Source organism: Ptychodera flava, chromosome 7 (genome assembly GCF_041260155.1).
Source record: "Ptychodera flava strain L36383 chromosome 7, AS_Pfla_20210202, whole genome shotgun sequence".
Lineage (NCBI taxonomy): Eukaryota > Metazoa > Hemichordata > Enteropneusta > Ptychoderidae > Ptychodera > Ptychodera flava.
The window spans coordinates 8,191,722-8,211,097 of record NC_091934.1 but is presented as its reverse complement, the minus strand read 5'-3'; the positions used below and the strand labels follow the sequence as shown (position 1 = coordinate 8,211,097).

Sequence of the window (19,376 nt, the reverse complement as noted above, 5' to 3'; positions counted from 1 at the left end):
GTTAAGCGAGTTTATCAGAAGTCAAGCTATACGCCTAGGTTTGTGTTGTTGACGTTATTTTCCGTCCTATAAAACGGCAGGAATCCTGTCTGAAAACACCACAGCTATGAACACACACAGCTTGGCTTTCCAGTGTCACTCGTTTTGCAGTCCCTCACATCCTTCGATCTCCCCACAAAGTAATGGTGCAGTCCTGGGTAACTCCCTGGCATTACCTGGTTGTTGAAGTACAAAGTTTTTTTGATAAAATGCGGTGAAAGAAATTCTTTAAAATCTGCACATGCAAGTTCATATAAATTTAACAAACTTTTGCAAATGACATTATGAACTATCACAATATCTAAACTTCTATAAATATCGCATATTGCATATTTCATGGCTGAAACCTGGGCTTCAAATACCAATTTCCGTCTATGACTTGTCGTATTCGTAATGTATTTGTAATGTGATTACAAGTACAATAATAACTTCAGCATCGTGACTCAGAGGACCTGGTGCATAGTACAGGTGTCATGCTCTCAGTTGCTCGAAGTTAATTTCTGACGTAAGAGAGTGATGTACACAGGACTTTAAAGATGAAAGTATATTTGATTATCGTATTCCCTGCTCTGCTGTTAATGACTGTCAGAACTGTATATTGTGGTGAGAACGTTATGAACAAAGGCAAAGAAGGGCCACCAACAAGTGCGCCGATGGCTCCGTACTTCACCTCTCCGCACAAGATGTATCGCGCGTTTGTGTTCCAGCCAGCTGGAAGTGTTGCAAGGTTTCGGTGCAATGCCGATGGCAACCCCACGCCAACCATAAGGTGGCTGAAGGACGGAGAGGAAATTGATGACAGAAGGTTAGGTTTTAAGGTCAGGCACAGAAAATGGGCCCTGGTTCTCCACGATCTTGTACCATCAGACAATGGCTACTACACATGCGTTGTCACCAATCAATATGGTTCCATTAAAAAGACCTTTATATTGGATATTATACCTAGAATAGATCATGTACCTATCCTGAACCCAGCAACACCTGAAAACACCACAGTCATTGTTGGACACACGGCGATTTTACGATGCGAGGTGATCGTCAGCGATCGGGATCCACACATCCACTGGTTGAAGCACCTGGATAGGGATGATTCCAATGACCCCAATGACTTCGGCCACTTCAAAGAGATGGAGACTGAGCCTGAGGAGTGTGAGCCTTACCACCTGAGCTTGATTATACCAAATGTCACCTTTGACGATGCTGGCAAATACACCTGTCTGGCTGGTAATGCCATTGGTGTTTCATATCAAAGTGCTTGGTTAACAGTCATCCCGTAGCCTAGAATTCTATTCGTCCGCTTGCCTCCGTACCTCCGAGTACGGAGGCAAGCGGACGAATAGAATTCTAGGCTAGTCATCCCGCCGCCAGAACCAACAACAAAGCCTAACATGTTACACTTCACAAAAACACCATAAGCTTATGTGCCATGGACAGAAGCCTACAAGACTAAGCTTACTCTCATAGTAGTTTCTGTTGCGGTCTGCATACTTGTTAAAGTTACCATCGTATGCATCTGTCTTTGTGTCATGCGACAAAAGAAACGCGACGTGAAGTGGAAAATGGTCTCTACCAGTATGGTCTAAGTGCTGGTTGGCATTGTAAGACACCCTAAAACAGGACTCAACCTCGGCAGCCTATTCATCATCGCCTCTGACACTTAAAGGGACAAAGTCGGCCATTTTTCATGAATTTTGTTTGACATGTGCACGAGATATTGTTTGTTGAAAGATACTGAATGAACAGGTGACCATGCATATACCTCGGTTTTAGACACGATACATGAAACCATCACGAAAATGAATTAATGGTCATGACCATTAATTCATTTTCGCGATGGTTTCAGTTGTTGACGGGTATTGACAAGGCTATAATACAATTGTGAATAAATTTTACTGTCCTTTTAAGACAAAGGTATAATACATGTAGTTTGAGAAGTGCGAACAAAAAAGTGTGGTAGATTTCATGTAGATTATCCATTGTTTCAGTTAGAAATAAAGCTCTGTACACCAAACTTTCACCTCTTTCTCATATCTTTGTCACCTCTGTAAAATAGCGCTATCACCTACTGAAAATAGAGCTATGTGTTTGGTAAGTGCCGTGACAAAGAAATCAGAAATTTTCACCTAACTCACAATACAGTGCCATATTGAGAATGATTTACAGGAAGGCACTAATTTTTTGTTTGGAATTTTGTTTTTGTTTGTTTGTTTGTTTGTTTGTTTGTTTTTGGTAGGTCTTGACATAAGTAGGAATATGAAATACGGTCTTCAAAGGTCAACAAACTTTCGAAACATTACGTGGGAAAATGGGAATAACTTGTAAAAACAGTTTCATATAAAATATTATCGGATGAGAACTATAATAACGCCATCGATAAATCACATATGGACACCATTATCATCATTAACTTCGGGGTGAACCATCACTGACATTTAACCGCAAAGTAACTACATACCTATCCTCAATGCACATGACTATAGAGCTACCAGACATAGAGAACAATACACTTTGCAAACTTTCAAGTTTCATCAATGCAAATTGGTGATTTCGTTTAAATTTGTCAAACCACATGGTGTTTGAAACTACTTTCATTTGCTGATTGTCACGTATCATGCATGGATGCCCCGTCCTGGATGCACTTCTCTTCTCCATTCCTACTACAATTGTTTATAAGCTAACTGTCCGATGTAAGCTTAACAGTCTTTATGGTCATTCTCTATGACAGTTTTTTTGCAGGGATCTCACGTTAGCCTCGGCTTCTCTGTATCCGTCTCACTTAGTGATGGCTTAGTATATTTTCATGCTATAGGTACATAGTTACATATATTAAAAGATTTATACATACGGTAAACAGATCGTCAAGCATTCCTAGATATATTGTTGTGGCGTTTTGACCATATCTGAACTAAATAGAGTAAAATACATGATAAGGCAACTTGTTCACGGTCCCGGATGTAGAATTCTGCGATATGCATTTACTGAGGAGAGAATCGATGGGCCTATACAGCAGTGAAAGATAGAGGTGGTGGAATTGAACAAATACGATATTGTTCTCTCTCTCTCTCTCTCTCTCTCTCTCTCTCTCTCTCTCTCTCTCTCTCTCTCTCTCTCTCTCTCTCTCTCTCTCAGACTCTGAGAGGTATACCCTTAAAATATGAAAATGGAAATAAGCTTATGATGTGTGAAATATGCACTTCTCATCCGGGTCTGTCACGTGGTCAAAAGTTAGATGCTGAATCCGCGCTGAACAAATGCAGTATTGAAAACACGTTTCATCCTAAAATTTTTGACCATAAATGTACAACTTTGATACTTTTTGTGCGAAAGGGAACATGGTTCCTCGTTGAACTTGAATCAATGAAAACTTTTTTGCCTATAACTTGAAATGCCCAAGGTGTAATATTGAACATTATAAAGACTCCCTGGATATTGACAAAAACTTATGTTTTTGTGAAAAGCTATGACGGGAACATATTTTAATAGTTTCCTCTCAGTTAAGTCTGGTTCCCTGACCCATTTCTACCGCTGGCTGCGCTGATGAGGGTCAGGTATTGGGTAATGTTTCATTCAGAATTTTGACTGCATAATATTAATGACCACAGTCACCTAACAAGGTTATATGTGTTCAGAACATTTGTACAGAGGCAAGCTCAGACAGATTATGACGAAAAAATCGAACGTTGAAGTTGTTTGCACGGCTTCACTTTTAAGTCTCCGATTCTGTCCTTATATGATTTAGTGTTGAAATGACGATTATCATCAATGATTTTTTTTATCTCAGACGTGACCTGGTGACAATGGTGACCTTTAGCATATGTTGCAATATCTCAAAGATAATTTGTTTTTCATTCAATGTCGACATGGGATGCTTGGTTTGGGAAACAGGGAGGTAAAATTACTCCACGGGCATACGAAATCTAAATTCAACGGTAGCTCCAAGTTGGAAATAAATTCAACGCAATCACTGCACTCGTACTATTGACCAATGATAGCCATGCTTACAATAGCCCATATCTGAACGTATTTTTGTTAGCAGCGCAGCCAGCGGTAGAAATTGGTCAGGGAACCAGACTACTTTCCATTTTCAAATTACATCACACACAGTTCAGTGAAAATGGGGAGATTTGGATATCAAGGAGGCTTTGATTTTCTTAGAATCGCCCATTCATTTTCGCCCGTCAGTACAGCAACAAGCTAATCATCCGGTCTGCACGGTTCCAAGTTAGCATACTCGACGTAGAGCATGTAGAGTAGTAGAGAGGGTTCCTGCTGCAGTAAACACTAAAAATATAGTTGCAACAAAGTTTACTTTGGTGAAAAATCCATGCATTCAGCCTGTTGTACTTACATGATTTTGCGGTATCATTTAAAATATCCTCTCATATTTTCTTGATATTATGAAAAATAACCGAACACACACATCCATATTCTCTTTAATCAACTCTTCAATAAGTATGTAACATAATATGACTGCACTCACTCATTTACATGTGATCAACCAACAAACACTCAATATGACCATGTGGGGACTGTGTCATTAAATATGGACGTATCATAGTGGTAGGTGTTAATCAGGGGTGACTGAATGTATTGGAGATCCACAGGCCCCTTCTAACCAGTATTGGCAAGAAGCGAGTCTCTCATTAAAATTGTAAAAATTACTGGGTAATTAATGTTTTTTATGCTTTTGTGGTGTATATATTATCTTTAATTGCTCATCTTATTAATCCTGTGTATGAGCTGCACCATGGACCCTTGAGAAAAAACTCGAAGGTCTATGGTTGCACTGAGCTAGCTCCCATGCTGTGATGATAACTTAACCCTTTCACCACCATGGTTTGTCCCAAATCCATTGTTTTCTATGGTAAAGTTGGACCTCTATACAGGGAACTGGGGGTGAAAGGGTTAAAGGTGGAGCCTCCATTTAAAGGGCGCCAAGCTATGGCAGCGTTCATTGTGTAAGTGGACACCAAACAGGCAACACAGGGGCACATGCTTCAGAAAATGCCACTTTTTAGTTTTTCCCAGCCGCAAAAATGCAGACAGACTGCCAAGCGGTCAGCGTGAAGCTGCTGCCGATCAAACTGTGTGGTTATATTCAAATTCTAACGCGACTGGAAGGCGGTTTTTTCAGGAAATTCGACCGTTGGCGATTTGAACCGACCGTCAATCAAACGCTTGTATAAACTCTGTTTGCAGGATTAGCAAAATGTGCCAAAAGGTGGAGATCAGTTTGTGTAATGAATGTAATACAAATCAAACATCATACTGGCCAACTGTTTGACTGGGAGGAGAACTCCGCTAATGCGGAACCTCGGATTGAAAATTGCAGCTTTAATCAATCAATGACCTGACAGCTGTGTGTGTTTATTTAACACTATGCTTTGAACAAAGACAAATATACCCAAGTCTATATATTAACGATCAGGGTGTATCTTGCCATGTGGCATTCTCAACCTAATCAGTGTTTGGATTTTTCCATGAATATTTGCTAAAATTGATCCACTTTGTCAAAAACAAATTAACACGGATTCAGATTAGAGTATAGATATAGGAAGTTTCATCATCTGACAACATATTGACTGGTATTATAATGCATATGCTTGTGCCTAGCTTCAAAGCATTAAATCAGCAAGGCATGTCAGAGTAATACCTCTTGACCTGAAAAAGTCTTCACAATATGACCTCATGGTGGTCATATTTTATCATATACAAATAAATTTGTGTGCATGTGTAATTCAGTGTTGTCCTTGTGCCAACTTTGAATGAAATAGGTCCAGATACATCTGCATTATGCCTTTAGACATGAAAAATATGGAAACAAAATGGACAGTAATATTGGATTATATAATCAAATCTAATGATCTAATCTAAAGTTTAGATTCTACCTTAAGTACAATTTGTTTGATCTGTTGTTAACATTCATCAGTTAGCTATCACATTTGTTTCTGTCAATCTAATTCTAACACACCGTCCCTCCCCATGTGATAAGTCTGTTTCTCCTTTGCCACCCTCTCACCCCTATCTTAACATACATCAGTCAAATCACACATTGAAAATAACAAGACTTCACCACAGCTAGTGTACCAGTGGAGGGGTCAGATTTTTATTGTCTGGCAGGCCACTGACAGTTTCAAGCAAATACTTGGCGTTTCCAAATTCCATGTACTCTATATGAACATAGTGTATTTACCATGAGTGTAGGGTGCCCCTATATGCAAATTTGACACCCCTCTGACTTCTACAGTATTCTCTTTGACTTGATACAATGTCATATTATATTCATTGGTAGAGGGCTGACTCAAGGAGATTTCAAGAATTCCTAAATTGATTCAAATCATAATGACTTTCTCTAAGTCAGCTGGCACATGCACTTATTGTAAGTATCAGAAAATCTTTCAGAACAAGATTAATGATCTGGCTATTTCAACCAAAACATTCGGTCACACTTGATTTTCTCTTTCTGTTGCAATATCCATGACGATGATCATAAGTGTGTGGTGTTTCATCAAGGCTGCAGGATTTCTGTGATTTGGAAAGCCATGCCCCACATGGCAAACACTGAAGGGGAAATCAGTTCTAGGATGGGACAACACCTAATCATTCCCCTCCCCAATAACATACATGGCCATAGATTTCAAACCCCCGCCTCAATATTCCACAATCGTCCTTTGTAAATGTGGTATGAGGAACATTACCCAGCCATATTGGTGATACAGCATCCTGGATGAAACACTAATTCTGATCAAATTTAGTGGTAGATATGATGGAAATTCCTTTATGGAAAGAAAAGATAAAAAAAACCCATATTCCTCATATTTTACTTCATATCAGCCTTAAAGTTGTATATATTCCACACTTTCAGGTTGTCATTATTTATCCCCAAACAGGGCTCAATCCATAAAACAGTTGAAATGATGTAGATATGTACAAAACATGTGATTGGAACTAATTTGGGATTATAGGATATTGTTGTTATGTCGGTTTAATCAGCAAATTTAAACTCATCTACTTTCTTGTTTTGCAATTCACTTGTTTTCACAGATAATTTGTAATATTGCAGCTTTCAGCCATAGGGCACCTAACACTTTTGATACATTTGAAAAATTAAAAGATCATATTCTCCAAAATTAGTTCCTATCGTGTTAAATAAGCTTCTGATCCCCTTTTTGTTTTTCACTGAAAAATCTTTGTGAATTGAAGCTGTTCTATTATTTTCCATAGTATTGTAAGCAAAAAATCAGGACTTCTTTTTGACAGAACTTTTGTGCGAAATAGTCACTGTAATGGAGTGAAGAAGACACTTTATGTCTGATGCTGACAATGAAGAGATAACTCATCCTACGACACCAAAAGAACTTTACAAAATTGTAATGACTTAAGTCTAGATAGCTGTATACTTATGGATGGCACAAAGCCCATTAGGGACTGGTCAGTTTCTTTCGGCGGGGGGGGGGGGGGGGGGGTGGATTATTTTTTGCCGACGTCAAAAAGTGGCTGACCCCCCCTATTCCAAATTTTGAAAAAGGGTGACCCCCCTATTCCAAATTTCAAAAACAGGGTGACCCCCCCCCCCCCGGCGCGACATAGGTAAAACAAAAGGTGGACATAAATTTATATATATAATATATATATATATATATATATATATATATATATATATATATATATATATATATATATATATATATATATTTTTACATTTTACATATATTTATATTTTAAATAGTCATTCTATGTTTTAATGAAATTGTGACATGTCAGTTGTAAGATAGGAATTTCAAAGTGTCAATCTTAAAGTTTGAATACAGTACATTTTGAATGAGCTGTATTTTGAATGAGCTGTGAATGTATTTCACACTTTCTATGCTTAACCAGATGTCCTGAACTGTTGTACAGAAATGGATGTCAATCATTAATATCAAAGAGGAAAAAGCAGTGAATCAAAAACTTTGATGGGTGTTAAGACTTGCCAACCATCCAATTAAATCTCCTGAGGAGCCATAGAGAGCTTTTTTAGCCAAATCTGATGTGTACAGTGTCTGAGAGGACCTTTTCTTGTAACATTGAAACCATAAAAGCACAGCTAATAATGACAAAAACTGCCTTTTTTAACTGTTATTTTGTTCATAAAAAAGCATCTTTCTACAGAAAACCTGTGACACAAAGGAAAATAATTGCATCAATGAGAAGGAAAGATATCTTGTCATTTTTCTATCTCTAAAATAAGTCACTGTATCAAATATATATTGTGAAATATTTGTGCATGTTGCTTTCTCATACTGAATTCTCATAGAGAGAACAGAAAAGTATCAGGAATTTGTCATCCTTTTCATATGAAATGCAGATTTCATAATGGTACACTTTCACTTAGCAAACATCAAGATATCTCTGATTTATTAAAGTATGGCGCCCGAAGGGCGCGCCGAAAAATATGAAACATCCTGATATCTCTGATATATATGCCTTGTATATTAAAGTCATGCACCTGAAGGGCATGCTGAAAAATGTCTGATATATTAAAGTAATGAGCTTGAAGAGCACGCTGAAAAATATTGAACATACAGATATCTCTGATGTATGTATGCTTGATATGTTAAAGTTGGGCGTGCTGAAAAATAGACTGATTATTAAAGTTACGCGCCCGAAGGGCGCGCCGAAAAATACAACTGAATGATGAATTTTGTGGCTGACACTAGCATTTTAGGCAATGATGAGCCTGTGTCAAAATTCAAAAACACACTGACCCCCCTATTGGGCATTTCAAAAACATGGTGACCCCCCCTATCACCAAAGTCAAAAACAGGGTGACCCCCCATGAATCCACCGGCCCCCCCCCCAGGCTGAAGAAACTGACCAGTCCCTTATATGACAGAAAATATGGAATGCATGATGCTGCTTGTAGGTAATTAAAGTTACACTTCAGAGTAAGAAATTTAAAGAAGAATGCGACAATGAGAATCACTCTCTCATAAGATATTTGAATTTAAAAACAAATTCTGAAGAAACCCTGACGATTAAAATCGCATGACAAACAACGTAAGACTGAGTTTATACAAAGTATTAAAATGTCATGTTTTTTTCATTTTTTCAAGAAGCTAGTTAGAAAAATGCTTGCTGATGGGGAAACAGTGATCGAGGTGAGAATACACAAACTGGTAATATCAGATTAAATATGTTTCTTTGAAAAGAATTGTTTATATACACTACTATTGCATGGGGGACCATTACATTGTTAGGCAGCAAAACTCATCTCTAGACACTGAAAACTACCAGGATTTCAATCTTTGGAAGATCTTGCAATTTAGGGACATAAAGGCAGCGAATATGAAATAAATTTGTCAATGTCATGTCAATTGTGCAAATATCAGCCATCAAGATATGTTAAAGTATACAAGCACACATAATATGACAGATCATGTGACCCTCACTGACCAATCAGGAAGCTAACATTAATGCATTGCTCAAAAAGCTTACTTCATAAATGTGAATTTACATATTCCATATGTACAAACATGACGGGACGCTCGCATCTAAAAAACAGTACACTTTTTGGGGCTCTTTCTGCACTGATAATATGCAATCTAACGTAGTTATATCAGATATAATCAGACATTACATAACGCTTAGTCAACAACTTCAGATACCAATAGCTTGGCCGGTACTACTTTATGCCAAGGTATTGTACAGTGAAGCGGCACAAACTCAATCTAGTGTAAACCTTGACAACAGTATTATCATTCAGGACATCGGAATTGTTCCTACTTTTATTAATTTGAACTACATATGGCTTGTAGTATATTTATAGGTCCTAATCTGTGAAATTAGGGGTACAATGTTTCAAAGAAGTTCAAGGCGAACGATTATCTGTATGAGTGAAGTGTGTAAGGCAGAGATGTCTTCCCTGTACACCCACTTAATCGCTATCTCTAATCACATATTGCAAACAGCTTACGAGATGGCAAATAACTTTAATTAGGAGCTCCATACCCCTTCAAACCCCTATTTCAAGGGGTGAATGTGCATTGAATATGCACTGTTTTTTAGATGGAAACGTCCCCTAATGAAGGCCTAGCATTCCAAAGGACACAATGACAATGTGGTTGGTAATAACAACTTTATGATTTGACTTTCCGCTTCAGAAAGGAGGAAAGAAACTTCTTTTACACTGGGGATGAATTTTCACAACACATTAGATTTTACCAGTTTTCACTGATTTTACTCACTGTATGAAGAAAAACAGTCTCTTGTTTTAAAGTAGGTAGCCTGGGATTGTTCAAACACACTGCATCCAAAAAGTAACCCGACTCAAAATCCACCTTTTTAAAGATATGCTTAGAAAGAAAAGTAGTCAAGATAAAGAAGAATATAATTTGTACAGATATACTTATTTTAAAAAAGTTATGTAGCACTGTCCAAATAAATTGGACTTTTTGCAAAACCAGGGTGATTCTTCAGCACACTGCACTCTTTGAAAGTGACAAAATGATACATTGTATTTTTAAAATAACCAATCACATCAAAGTTAAGTCATTCAAAATAACCGATGACCAATCATCTCCAAGATCAGGTAATTTATGGAAAACTCATACTTGACACCGATCAAACCTGAATGCAGAGCTGCTTGTAAGATAATAAATATTGCATTTCTTCAAAAAAGCATCGCCACACCCTATCTCTGACTTTTTGAAAATGACAGACATGGTTTAAGTTAGTTGTGACAGGATCCTCTTCATTCCCATATGAACAAAAATAATTCATTCATCTTGCTAGTCTACGGTAATTGGCTTTGTATGTTGTTTTGAAGTTGAAACTTAAGAGTACTTTAAAAAGTTGCTGAATGAATTTGCAAAGGTTTGGCAAAACATACTGTTTATTTTTCATTATAGATCTCTATTTATCTTTTTTTTGACTAAGAAGGTCCAGCTACCAGCACAAACTGTAATTCTGATATTCAGCAAACTATCGACAAAATTTTCAACATTTCAGCACTGTAAATTCTAAATGTGGTCCCTCAGGCACTTATACTTTCTGTATTGAGAAGCAAACTGTTACAGTCAATTTTTTTGAACTAGTGGTAAAACGGCAGATATGACTATTATAGATTGATTCATGCTGGGATGATAAAAGCTCATTTTTTGGCCCACAGACAGATAACAGTTTTTTCAAGGTTCATAAACAAATATAATTTCATGAAAATAGATCAGGAAATGATGTGTCATATAAGGTAAACTGCACCTCAGGGACAGATATTCCTACTCTCATATTTCTACAATTTTTTTCTGATCTACCACTTGTGGGGGCTCATTTTAATGCTCTTGGAGAAAGAAAAACTTTCACTGTCTTAGTTTTCCAAAAATCAAAAATTTAGTTTTTCCTCCATAGAGTTAACATAGGGAAGCAGCCATTCTGAATTTCAAATATTGCAAAATGTTGCACAATTTGTCTCGCTAGTTCCAAACTTTGCACGGTGACCCCTGATTTTTATTGTTGATTTGGTAAGAGAATGGCTGAAACTTTCACTCAGGAAAGTTTTAGCAAAAGTTGAAGTCTTTCACTTTTAAGGAGCAAACTACCTTAATAATATTCCAGAGATTCCTGTTTTATTGATGGCAGCCTATTCCCCATTGTTCTGCAATGATTTTCACAGACATTTTCAGTAAATTCAAAACAACTTCAAAACTTACAGTAGTCTGATAACTCTAATGTTAACATTTTTGTTGCTATGGGAATGAAAAAAGATTGCCATTAAAACCAATCATGAGACATTTGAAGGTTTTTTGAAAAGCATCAGAAGACATAATTACCATATTCAAATAATTACAAAGGCTACAGATAAGCCTCTTCTGTTAATAATATTTAGAAATGACTAATTCTAATTGAGAGACCTTTTCTTCATTGTGCAGAATTTCATATCAAAGTTCTTAACAAATGATGATTTTTGTTTTGTAATAGAATGAATGTTGTCATTGTTAATCGTAATTCATTGCACAGTATGTAAAAATATATAGCTATATATATTGCACAGGTGTGATATCTTTCTTTCATTCTCTCATTCTCTCCACCACGTCTCAGCTCTCATCGGCCGGTTTCTGGAGTTCCTCTCCGTTCCTGATTTGCAACCCAGAGGCCATGATGTTTGTGCCGATCGGCGGCCATTCCGGATTGGAAGCTATTTCCATTTCGATCAGTTTGTACTTATTCTTGGGTTGTTTCTTACACCTGATCCATCTGGTGCAGTCTTTCAGCATCTTGCTGTCTACAATACAGTCCTAGAGGAGAGTAAAACAACAAATAACACATTGATGATCAGTATTGAACCCTTTCACCACAATGGTTTGGCCCTAACCTTTTGTTATTGATGCTGAGCATGGACCTGTTTACAGGGCAATAGGAAGAATGGGGATACTCTATGCTGCATAGACTGAACACAATTGCTATGCCTTGCATTGTCTACATGCTACCCAAGGTCTTGTGTAATCTTACGCCTTACCAGAAATGAGCAACTTGACTGTTTCTGCACAATTCAATTTGTGATACATACACGTATGTGTATTTTCTGTATCTCACCTCTGAACATAGAACTGTTGACAAATTTTGTTGCTTGGAGCTGAGATAAACAGAGGCAATGTAGATAATGGCAATTTTCCCCTGCATTATAAAACTTTACTTGTAATATGAAGTGAGAATCTATATGGTCAGCAGATTTGGAAATCAGGTAAGGTTGGAATGCACAAACTTGTGAACACACACATTTTTTATCTTTTCCTGATAAGAGCAAAACTACTTTTAATATTTTATAATATTGTTATTATTTCTTGCCAGATAATTCAAATTCGCTTACCTTAGTGTCCGTTGATTGCTCTTCATTTCTAATTCCGATAGTTTCTAAGTCCCAGAGAGTCTGAAGTTTCGTTTCTTCTTCCATAGAGTGCGTAGCGATATGTAGAATAGTCGCGTTAGCAGCGTTGAGATTGTTTCTCGCGTTTGTAGGTCCAGATAGCAGGTATCCGAATTTTGACTTCACAGCGTAAGGTCAGGGTCCTTCGATGACTTCATTTTCGATGAAGTCCCACGAGCGATCAGCGCCGATGAGTACGGAGATTTCGAAGGAGGACGCGTCCGAGGGAGGATGGGCCAACGGTAGCCCCCGTAGATGAGGAAGGTCGACAAGCGATTTCTTGATGAAGTTCTTCATGGCGGAGATCTTCTGTGCGATCAACACACTCATTTCCATTGGTCCGTCGCAAGTATGAAGCTTGAACGTAGCCGTTTTGTAGCGTTTACTTTGAGAGAGATCGCCCAATGTTTCGATACTAGTGTTGAAGTAACCGTCTGGTTTAATGTTCAGTTTCCGAATCAAGTCTCTAGCGATAAAAGAAACGGTTAGAATCTTCATCGATGAGTACAACAGCGTTGACGGTTTTCCGTCCCGATGAGATAGGAACGACAGCGGTTTTCAGAGGAGCGGTTTCTTCTATATCCAAGGTAGCGAAGTGTACTAGAGTAGTTGCTGCAGCGAGTTGAGCATCACGGGGCAAAGCGTTTGCGGTTCCAGGTTGAGGTGAAGCATCAGCGTTACGTTGAGTAGGGGTAGGATCGCGTGAAGTTTCCGAAGTCGTAGAGGTGGATCCCTGGTCCGATTTACAGAGTGAAGTGTGATGCTTTCTATCACATTTGCGGCATTTTCCTTTGGACTTACAGTCGCTGACTCTGTGTTTCCCGAGGCAATTGAAACACAGCCGGTTTTGTTTGACAATATCGTGTCGTTTCGAAGAATCGGTGACCACAGTGCAATCGTTCGGATAGTGTGGTCCTCGGCAAAAGGCGCAACTCTTTTCCTTCCGTTGAGTAGGGCGACGCGCGGCTGAGTTAGTCGCGGTACTTGAGTAAAAGGCGGCGGTACTAGGCATTGAAGACTGAATTGATTCGTCCAATTCAGCAGCACGATTGTTGGAAGACATTATCCTTATCTCGCGTTTGAGAGCCTCGCGAAATTGTTTGAACGTGTGAAATAGTTCATCCTCTAATGGACGTTGAAGCAGCGTCAGTAGATTGGCCGGAAGTTTTTCCAACACTATGATTAAGATCACCCATTCGAATCTTTCTTGTGGAACGTCTAACTGTTCAAGATGGCGAACGTACGTTTCTAACTTATTGTGAAATGCGGTCAAACTTTCGACAGTGTAAGCGGGGTTTCAAATTTGTATAAAGCTTTGACGTAAGCTCTGCGTATTTCTTCTTGTCTTCCATATTTATCGCGTAAGAGTTCTATCGCGTCACCGTAACTTTTCTTGTTTGATCTCAGTCCGTCTACTACCCCGGCGGGAGGACCGACGAGGTTTGCTCTCAAATACCGAAGTCGCTCGGTGTCATTTAGCGAGGCGTCTTCATGTATGAGAGACATGAAGTTATCGATAAAGCTTGGCCATTTCATGATTTCACCGTCAAATTTTTCAAGAGTTAGTTTCGGCAGATGATTTCCCTTGTGTCTAAAAACGGGCGCAGAACTTGGCGCCGGCGACGAAGTCGACGATACATTCGAACTAGTCGGCTCGTCATTATGTTCTCCAATAAATTGTCTATAAAGCTTCAATTTCTCTTTTGTGGGGTTTTCCTTGGAAGTTATGTCGTCCGCCTGCTTCAGAAGTGTTGTTATCCGATCGCGTCTTCCATTTCTTTGGTATTCCAGTTCTTTAGTTTCCTTGGATCCGGAGGACCCGAAGGAGTTTCCGTTTCTTGGCATCGTTGAAAGTATGCTTCAGCCTGTAGTAGGTAGTCTCGCAACCTGGTCTCGGCACCAGAAATTATGTGTGGAATATGACCAGGTCTGAGTAAGCAGTCGGGAGACGAAGTCGTCTAATACTATAAATGACTACTTTATTCTATACTATATAATAGACAGTGGCTAATACAGTGAAGCATAACACTTGGGTGAGAGACCGTACGTAGAGTCCAGTGACGTGAAGTGTCTCTGTTGAGGGTGGAAGAGTCTCTGATTAGGGAAGGCGAGGTTCCCGTAGATAAAGCACTTTTGGCGGGAAAAGTGTCAATGAGTCATGAGAAAGGCACATGATGGATTAGGCATATTGTCTTAGCAGATGGAATCTCTGGTTGGTAAAATAAACAGTGATAGGAAGCGGTGCCTCAAAGCTTAGTCTTAGAAGGAATGCTATCAGAGTATCTATAGTAAGACACTGTACTAATAATAACGTAATACAAGAATATTTTCCTAACATTTTCAATTCAAAACGGTCCTCTTTGGCGCGGTCTGCTCTCCGTTTATTCTGAACGCTGTCGTGAAAACTCACTTGGAAAAACACAACGCAACTTCGACTTCCGCTGATTTGAAAGATAATATTTACGTTGATAACGTTGTTACTGGAGTACAAAACGCGACCGACGCCGTGAAATACTACAACGACGCGAATGAAATCATGACTGCCGGTGGATTTAAACTACGCTCTTGGTCATCCAACTGTGATGAAGTACGCTCGCTCGCCAAACGCGACAAAACACTCGAAATGAACACCAACGTGGGTGTTCTCGGAATGCGCTGGGACTCTGACTCGGATACATTGACTTATATGAAGAAAACGCAACCTCCTTCGAACGACCTCGTGACTAAACGCGAAGTTGCTCAAATAACCGCAGGCTTATTCGACCCCTACGGATATCTATCGCCGGTTCTCGTAAAGGCGAAACTGTTCATACAGGAACTTTGGAAAAGAAAACTTGACTGGGATGAACCTCTGGGAGACGACCTAATCAAACAATGGTCACCCATAGCAACCGACTTACGCGCCGGTTCTCACGTTACCTTCAGTCGTCGATACTTCACTGAAGGCACAAATCTACGCGATGAACATGAACTACACGTGTTCGCTGACGCAAGCACCAAGGCTTTCGGTGCCTCGGTGTACCTACGCTACAAGGGCCAGACTGCATTAATTATGGCAAAGACTCGCGTCGCTCCTACGAAGGAACTTACGCTACCGCAATTAGAATTGATGGCCGCACTTATTGGTTCAAAACTTCTCCGTTTCACCTACGATGCGCTGAAAGATAAAGTAAATATCACACGTCGCTTCCTATGGTCGGACAATCAGAGCGTTATACGCTGGATAAGAAGCGATAAGAAACTACCGCTGTTTATCGCAAATAGAGTAAAGAGAATCAACGAATTTCCATGCACAGTTAAATACTGCCCTGGGCAAGATAATCCAGCCGACCTGGTAACACGTGGAATTTCTACACGCGACTTGGAGAAGTCTACTCTCTGGTGGAAGGGCCAGATTGGCTCAAACGTGGTGATTGGCCAACTTTGCCAATTATCTGACAACGATGACACCGCTGTGTTTCTCGCAGACTCGGACAATAGTGATAAGGCAAATAACGGACATGCAAACACAGCGGCTCCTCCTGAAGACAACGCCCACTCTACTCAAATCGGAATCCAACACGTGGTTGACGCAAATAGATACAGCTCGCTCACTAAACTACTCCGCGTGTCCGCTATCGTACTACGCTTCGTATCGAACTTGAAGAAGCCCAAAGATCGCAAAACCGGATATCTTACAGCAAGAGAACTTCAACGCGCCGAAAACAAATGGATAAAAGACGTTCAACTCGAAGTATATCGCGCCGACGTATACTCACTCCTCGGAAAGACTACGAAAACTACGCTCGCTAGACAACTCGCGCTCTTCTTGGATGAAGACAACATTCTTCGTTGTGGTGGCAGGCTACATAACGCGCCGCTCGAATACGCCGCGAAATTCCCTAGTCTGCTTCCAACCCATCATCGGTTTACGGAACTCGTCATCTTAGCCGCGCACAAATGTGTACTACACGCCGGACTACAGACAACGGTTACTCAACTCCGTCAACGGCACTGGATCCCCAAGATACGACAAGCTGTGAAGAAATTAATACGCAAATGTGTAAAGTGTTGAAGGTAACTGGTAAGCCGTATCAACATCCAGTGCAAGCCCCTCTTCAGAAATACCGCGTGAACGAAGCTCCGCCGTTCACCATTACCGGTGTGGACTTTACTGGCACGCTCTACGTCAAATCGACTCATAACGGTAAGGAAACAAAAGGCTTATATTTGTCTTTTCACTTGTGCTGTAACGCGAGCAATTCACCTCGAACTTGTATCGGACTTATCAACTGCTTCATTCTTACGTGCCTTCCGCCGTTTCGCTGCTCGACGCTCGCTCCCTTCGAAGATGATCTCCGACAACGCTACTACGTATCTCTCTGCGGCTAAAGAACTCCGCGAACTCTTCGACTCATCCCATGTGAAACAATACATGGCTAACAAACGCGTAGAATGGTCCTTTATTCCCAAACGCGCTCCATGGTTTGGTGGATTTTGGGAACGCATGATCGGACTGACAAAGAATATTATCAAGAAAGTATTAGGTCGTGCATTCATAACGTTCGACGAGATGAACACTATAATCACAGAGATAGAAACTACGCTGAACGACCGCCCATCACCTATCTGTCTTCAAATTCGGATGACGCGATATCGCTCACCCCTTCGCATATGCTCCATGGTCGCGTCCTCACAAACGTGCCACGCCCATTTGTTGACGACACTGAAATTTCGGACCCGTCATTCGGAAATGAAGATGACATGAGGAAACGCTATCTGCGCATTACTCAACTACAGGAACATTTCTGGCGCAGATGGACAACGGAATACTTGACTGCCTTACGTGAACAGGCCTAGGTAAGAAATATTAGCAAAGCGTACGGTCCATATCGTCAGGATGGAATTCTAGATAGCTAAGCTACGAAGTCCCACCTATGAGATGTAAAACACAGATAGTTGATGACAAAATCTAGATTGTCAAGACGCAATTTTGACGATTTTTCCCGTCATACATGCCGTTTCAACATGGCGGCCTAGGATAACGTCGATGCGAAGGCAGCAGTCGTGGTAAGTTTTTACCGTTATTTTTAGTTTTGAAGTGAGAAATCGTGAAAAAATGTATCGCCTTCCGGGTCAAATATCATGGAAAATGCCCTCGTGAAGTATTTTTGTCGAACGTTTGGTATTTTTAGATAAGATAGATGTTAATTGCGGACTGCTGTGGGTCTGCTAAGCTGATCTGTGCGATATCCATAGAAAACCACGTGCGTATCAGTACAAGTATGGTACACGGTATGGTGCAGTGCAGTGCAATTTAAGATCTCAACTCGTTGACTTGGTCGTATACAACATGCGACTTCTACCATCTGATCTTTGAGATTACCGTATGTGCAGGGTCTAGCTTATTAAATGGTACTCATGCAAAGTTTGCTCTATTTCCTATTAGTATTTGCAAAATCGCACAGATCTGCTGGTAGACCCACAGCAGTCCGCAATTAACATCTATCTTCTCTAAAAATACCAAACGTTCGACAAAAATACTTCACGAGGGCATTTTCCATGATATTTGACCCGGAAGGCGATACATTTTTTCACGATTTCTCACTTCAAAACTAAAAATAACGGTAAAAACTTACCACGACTGCTGCCTTCGCATCGACGTTATCTTAGGCCGCCATGTTGAAACGGCATGTATGACGGGAAAAATCGTCAAAATTGCGTCTTGACAACCTAGATTTTGTCATCAACTATCTGTGTTTTACATCTCATAGGTGGGACTTCGTAGCTTAGCTATCTAGAATTCCATCCTGACGATATAGGACCGTACGCTTTGCTAATATTTCTTACCTAGGCCTGGTGAACATCACAAATTCACGGTAAAACGGACAATGACATTAGAATCGGTGATGTTGTGCTTGTACACAGCGACACCTCACGCCGAATCAACTGGGAATTAGCCACCGTAGAAAAGCTAAACTACGGAAACGACGGCATCATTCGTTCTGCAGGAATCAGGACTGCTAATGGACACACAAATCGTCCAATCATCAAGCTGTACCCACTGGAAATCAACGCCAACACAACACAACAAGCTACAGAGAACAACGATCACGTAAACACAACAGGTAACCAGGCAACCAGCAGCGAGAGGCCACCGACCAGAACTGCAGCCGCCATCGCCCGTTGCAGAATTCAAGATTTAAACGATGTGTGAACTCTTGTTGCTGAACTCGTATATATCGGACTATATATACTCTTATATATTGGACTTATTTACTCAATATTATTCCATAGAATAGAAATTCTTTTTCATTTATTACACGTTTCACTGCCAAATTTACTACTTAGTATTTTACGTTTCATTGAGATTTTGCAATCATTTGGAACACTGCTAAATTTCCCGCCGGGGAGAATGTTAGGAAATATATTCTTGTATTACGTTATTATTAGTACA

The 19,376-nt window shown here is 39.9% G+C and overlaps 2 protein-coding genes and 1 pseudogene across 3 annotated transcripts in view; 2 read left to right on the top strand and 1 right to left on the bottom strand.

Annotated features, from left to right (window-relative positions):
* The first annotated feature begins 507 nt into the window (after nt 1–507).
* Nucleotides 508–2,334, top strand: LOC139136102 (fibroblast growth factor receptor 4 pseudogene; annotated as a pseudogene).
* A 7,810-nt stretch (nt 2,335–10,144) lies between these two features.
* LOC139136696 (polyamine-transporting ATPase 13A3-like) overlaps nt 10,145–19,376 on the bottom strand; it is a 72,948-nt gene continuing 63,716 nt past the window's right edge. For both annotated transcript variants that reach the window (XM_070704486.1, XM_070704488.1), the window contains exon 31: nt 10,145–10,358. The gene's annotated coding sequence lies outside the window, so the exon portion shown is untranslated. The remainder of the gene's footprint in view (nt 10,359–19,376) is intronic.
* Nucleotides 15,477–19,136, top strand: LOC139137789 (uncharacterized). The gene is made up of 2 exons (XM_070706059.1): nt 15,477–16,987; nt 18,848–19,136. Exons 1-2 carry the CDS (start codon nt 15,477–15,479, stop codon nt 19,134–19,136), a joined length of 1,800 nt encoding a protein of 599 aa, XP_070562160.1.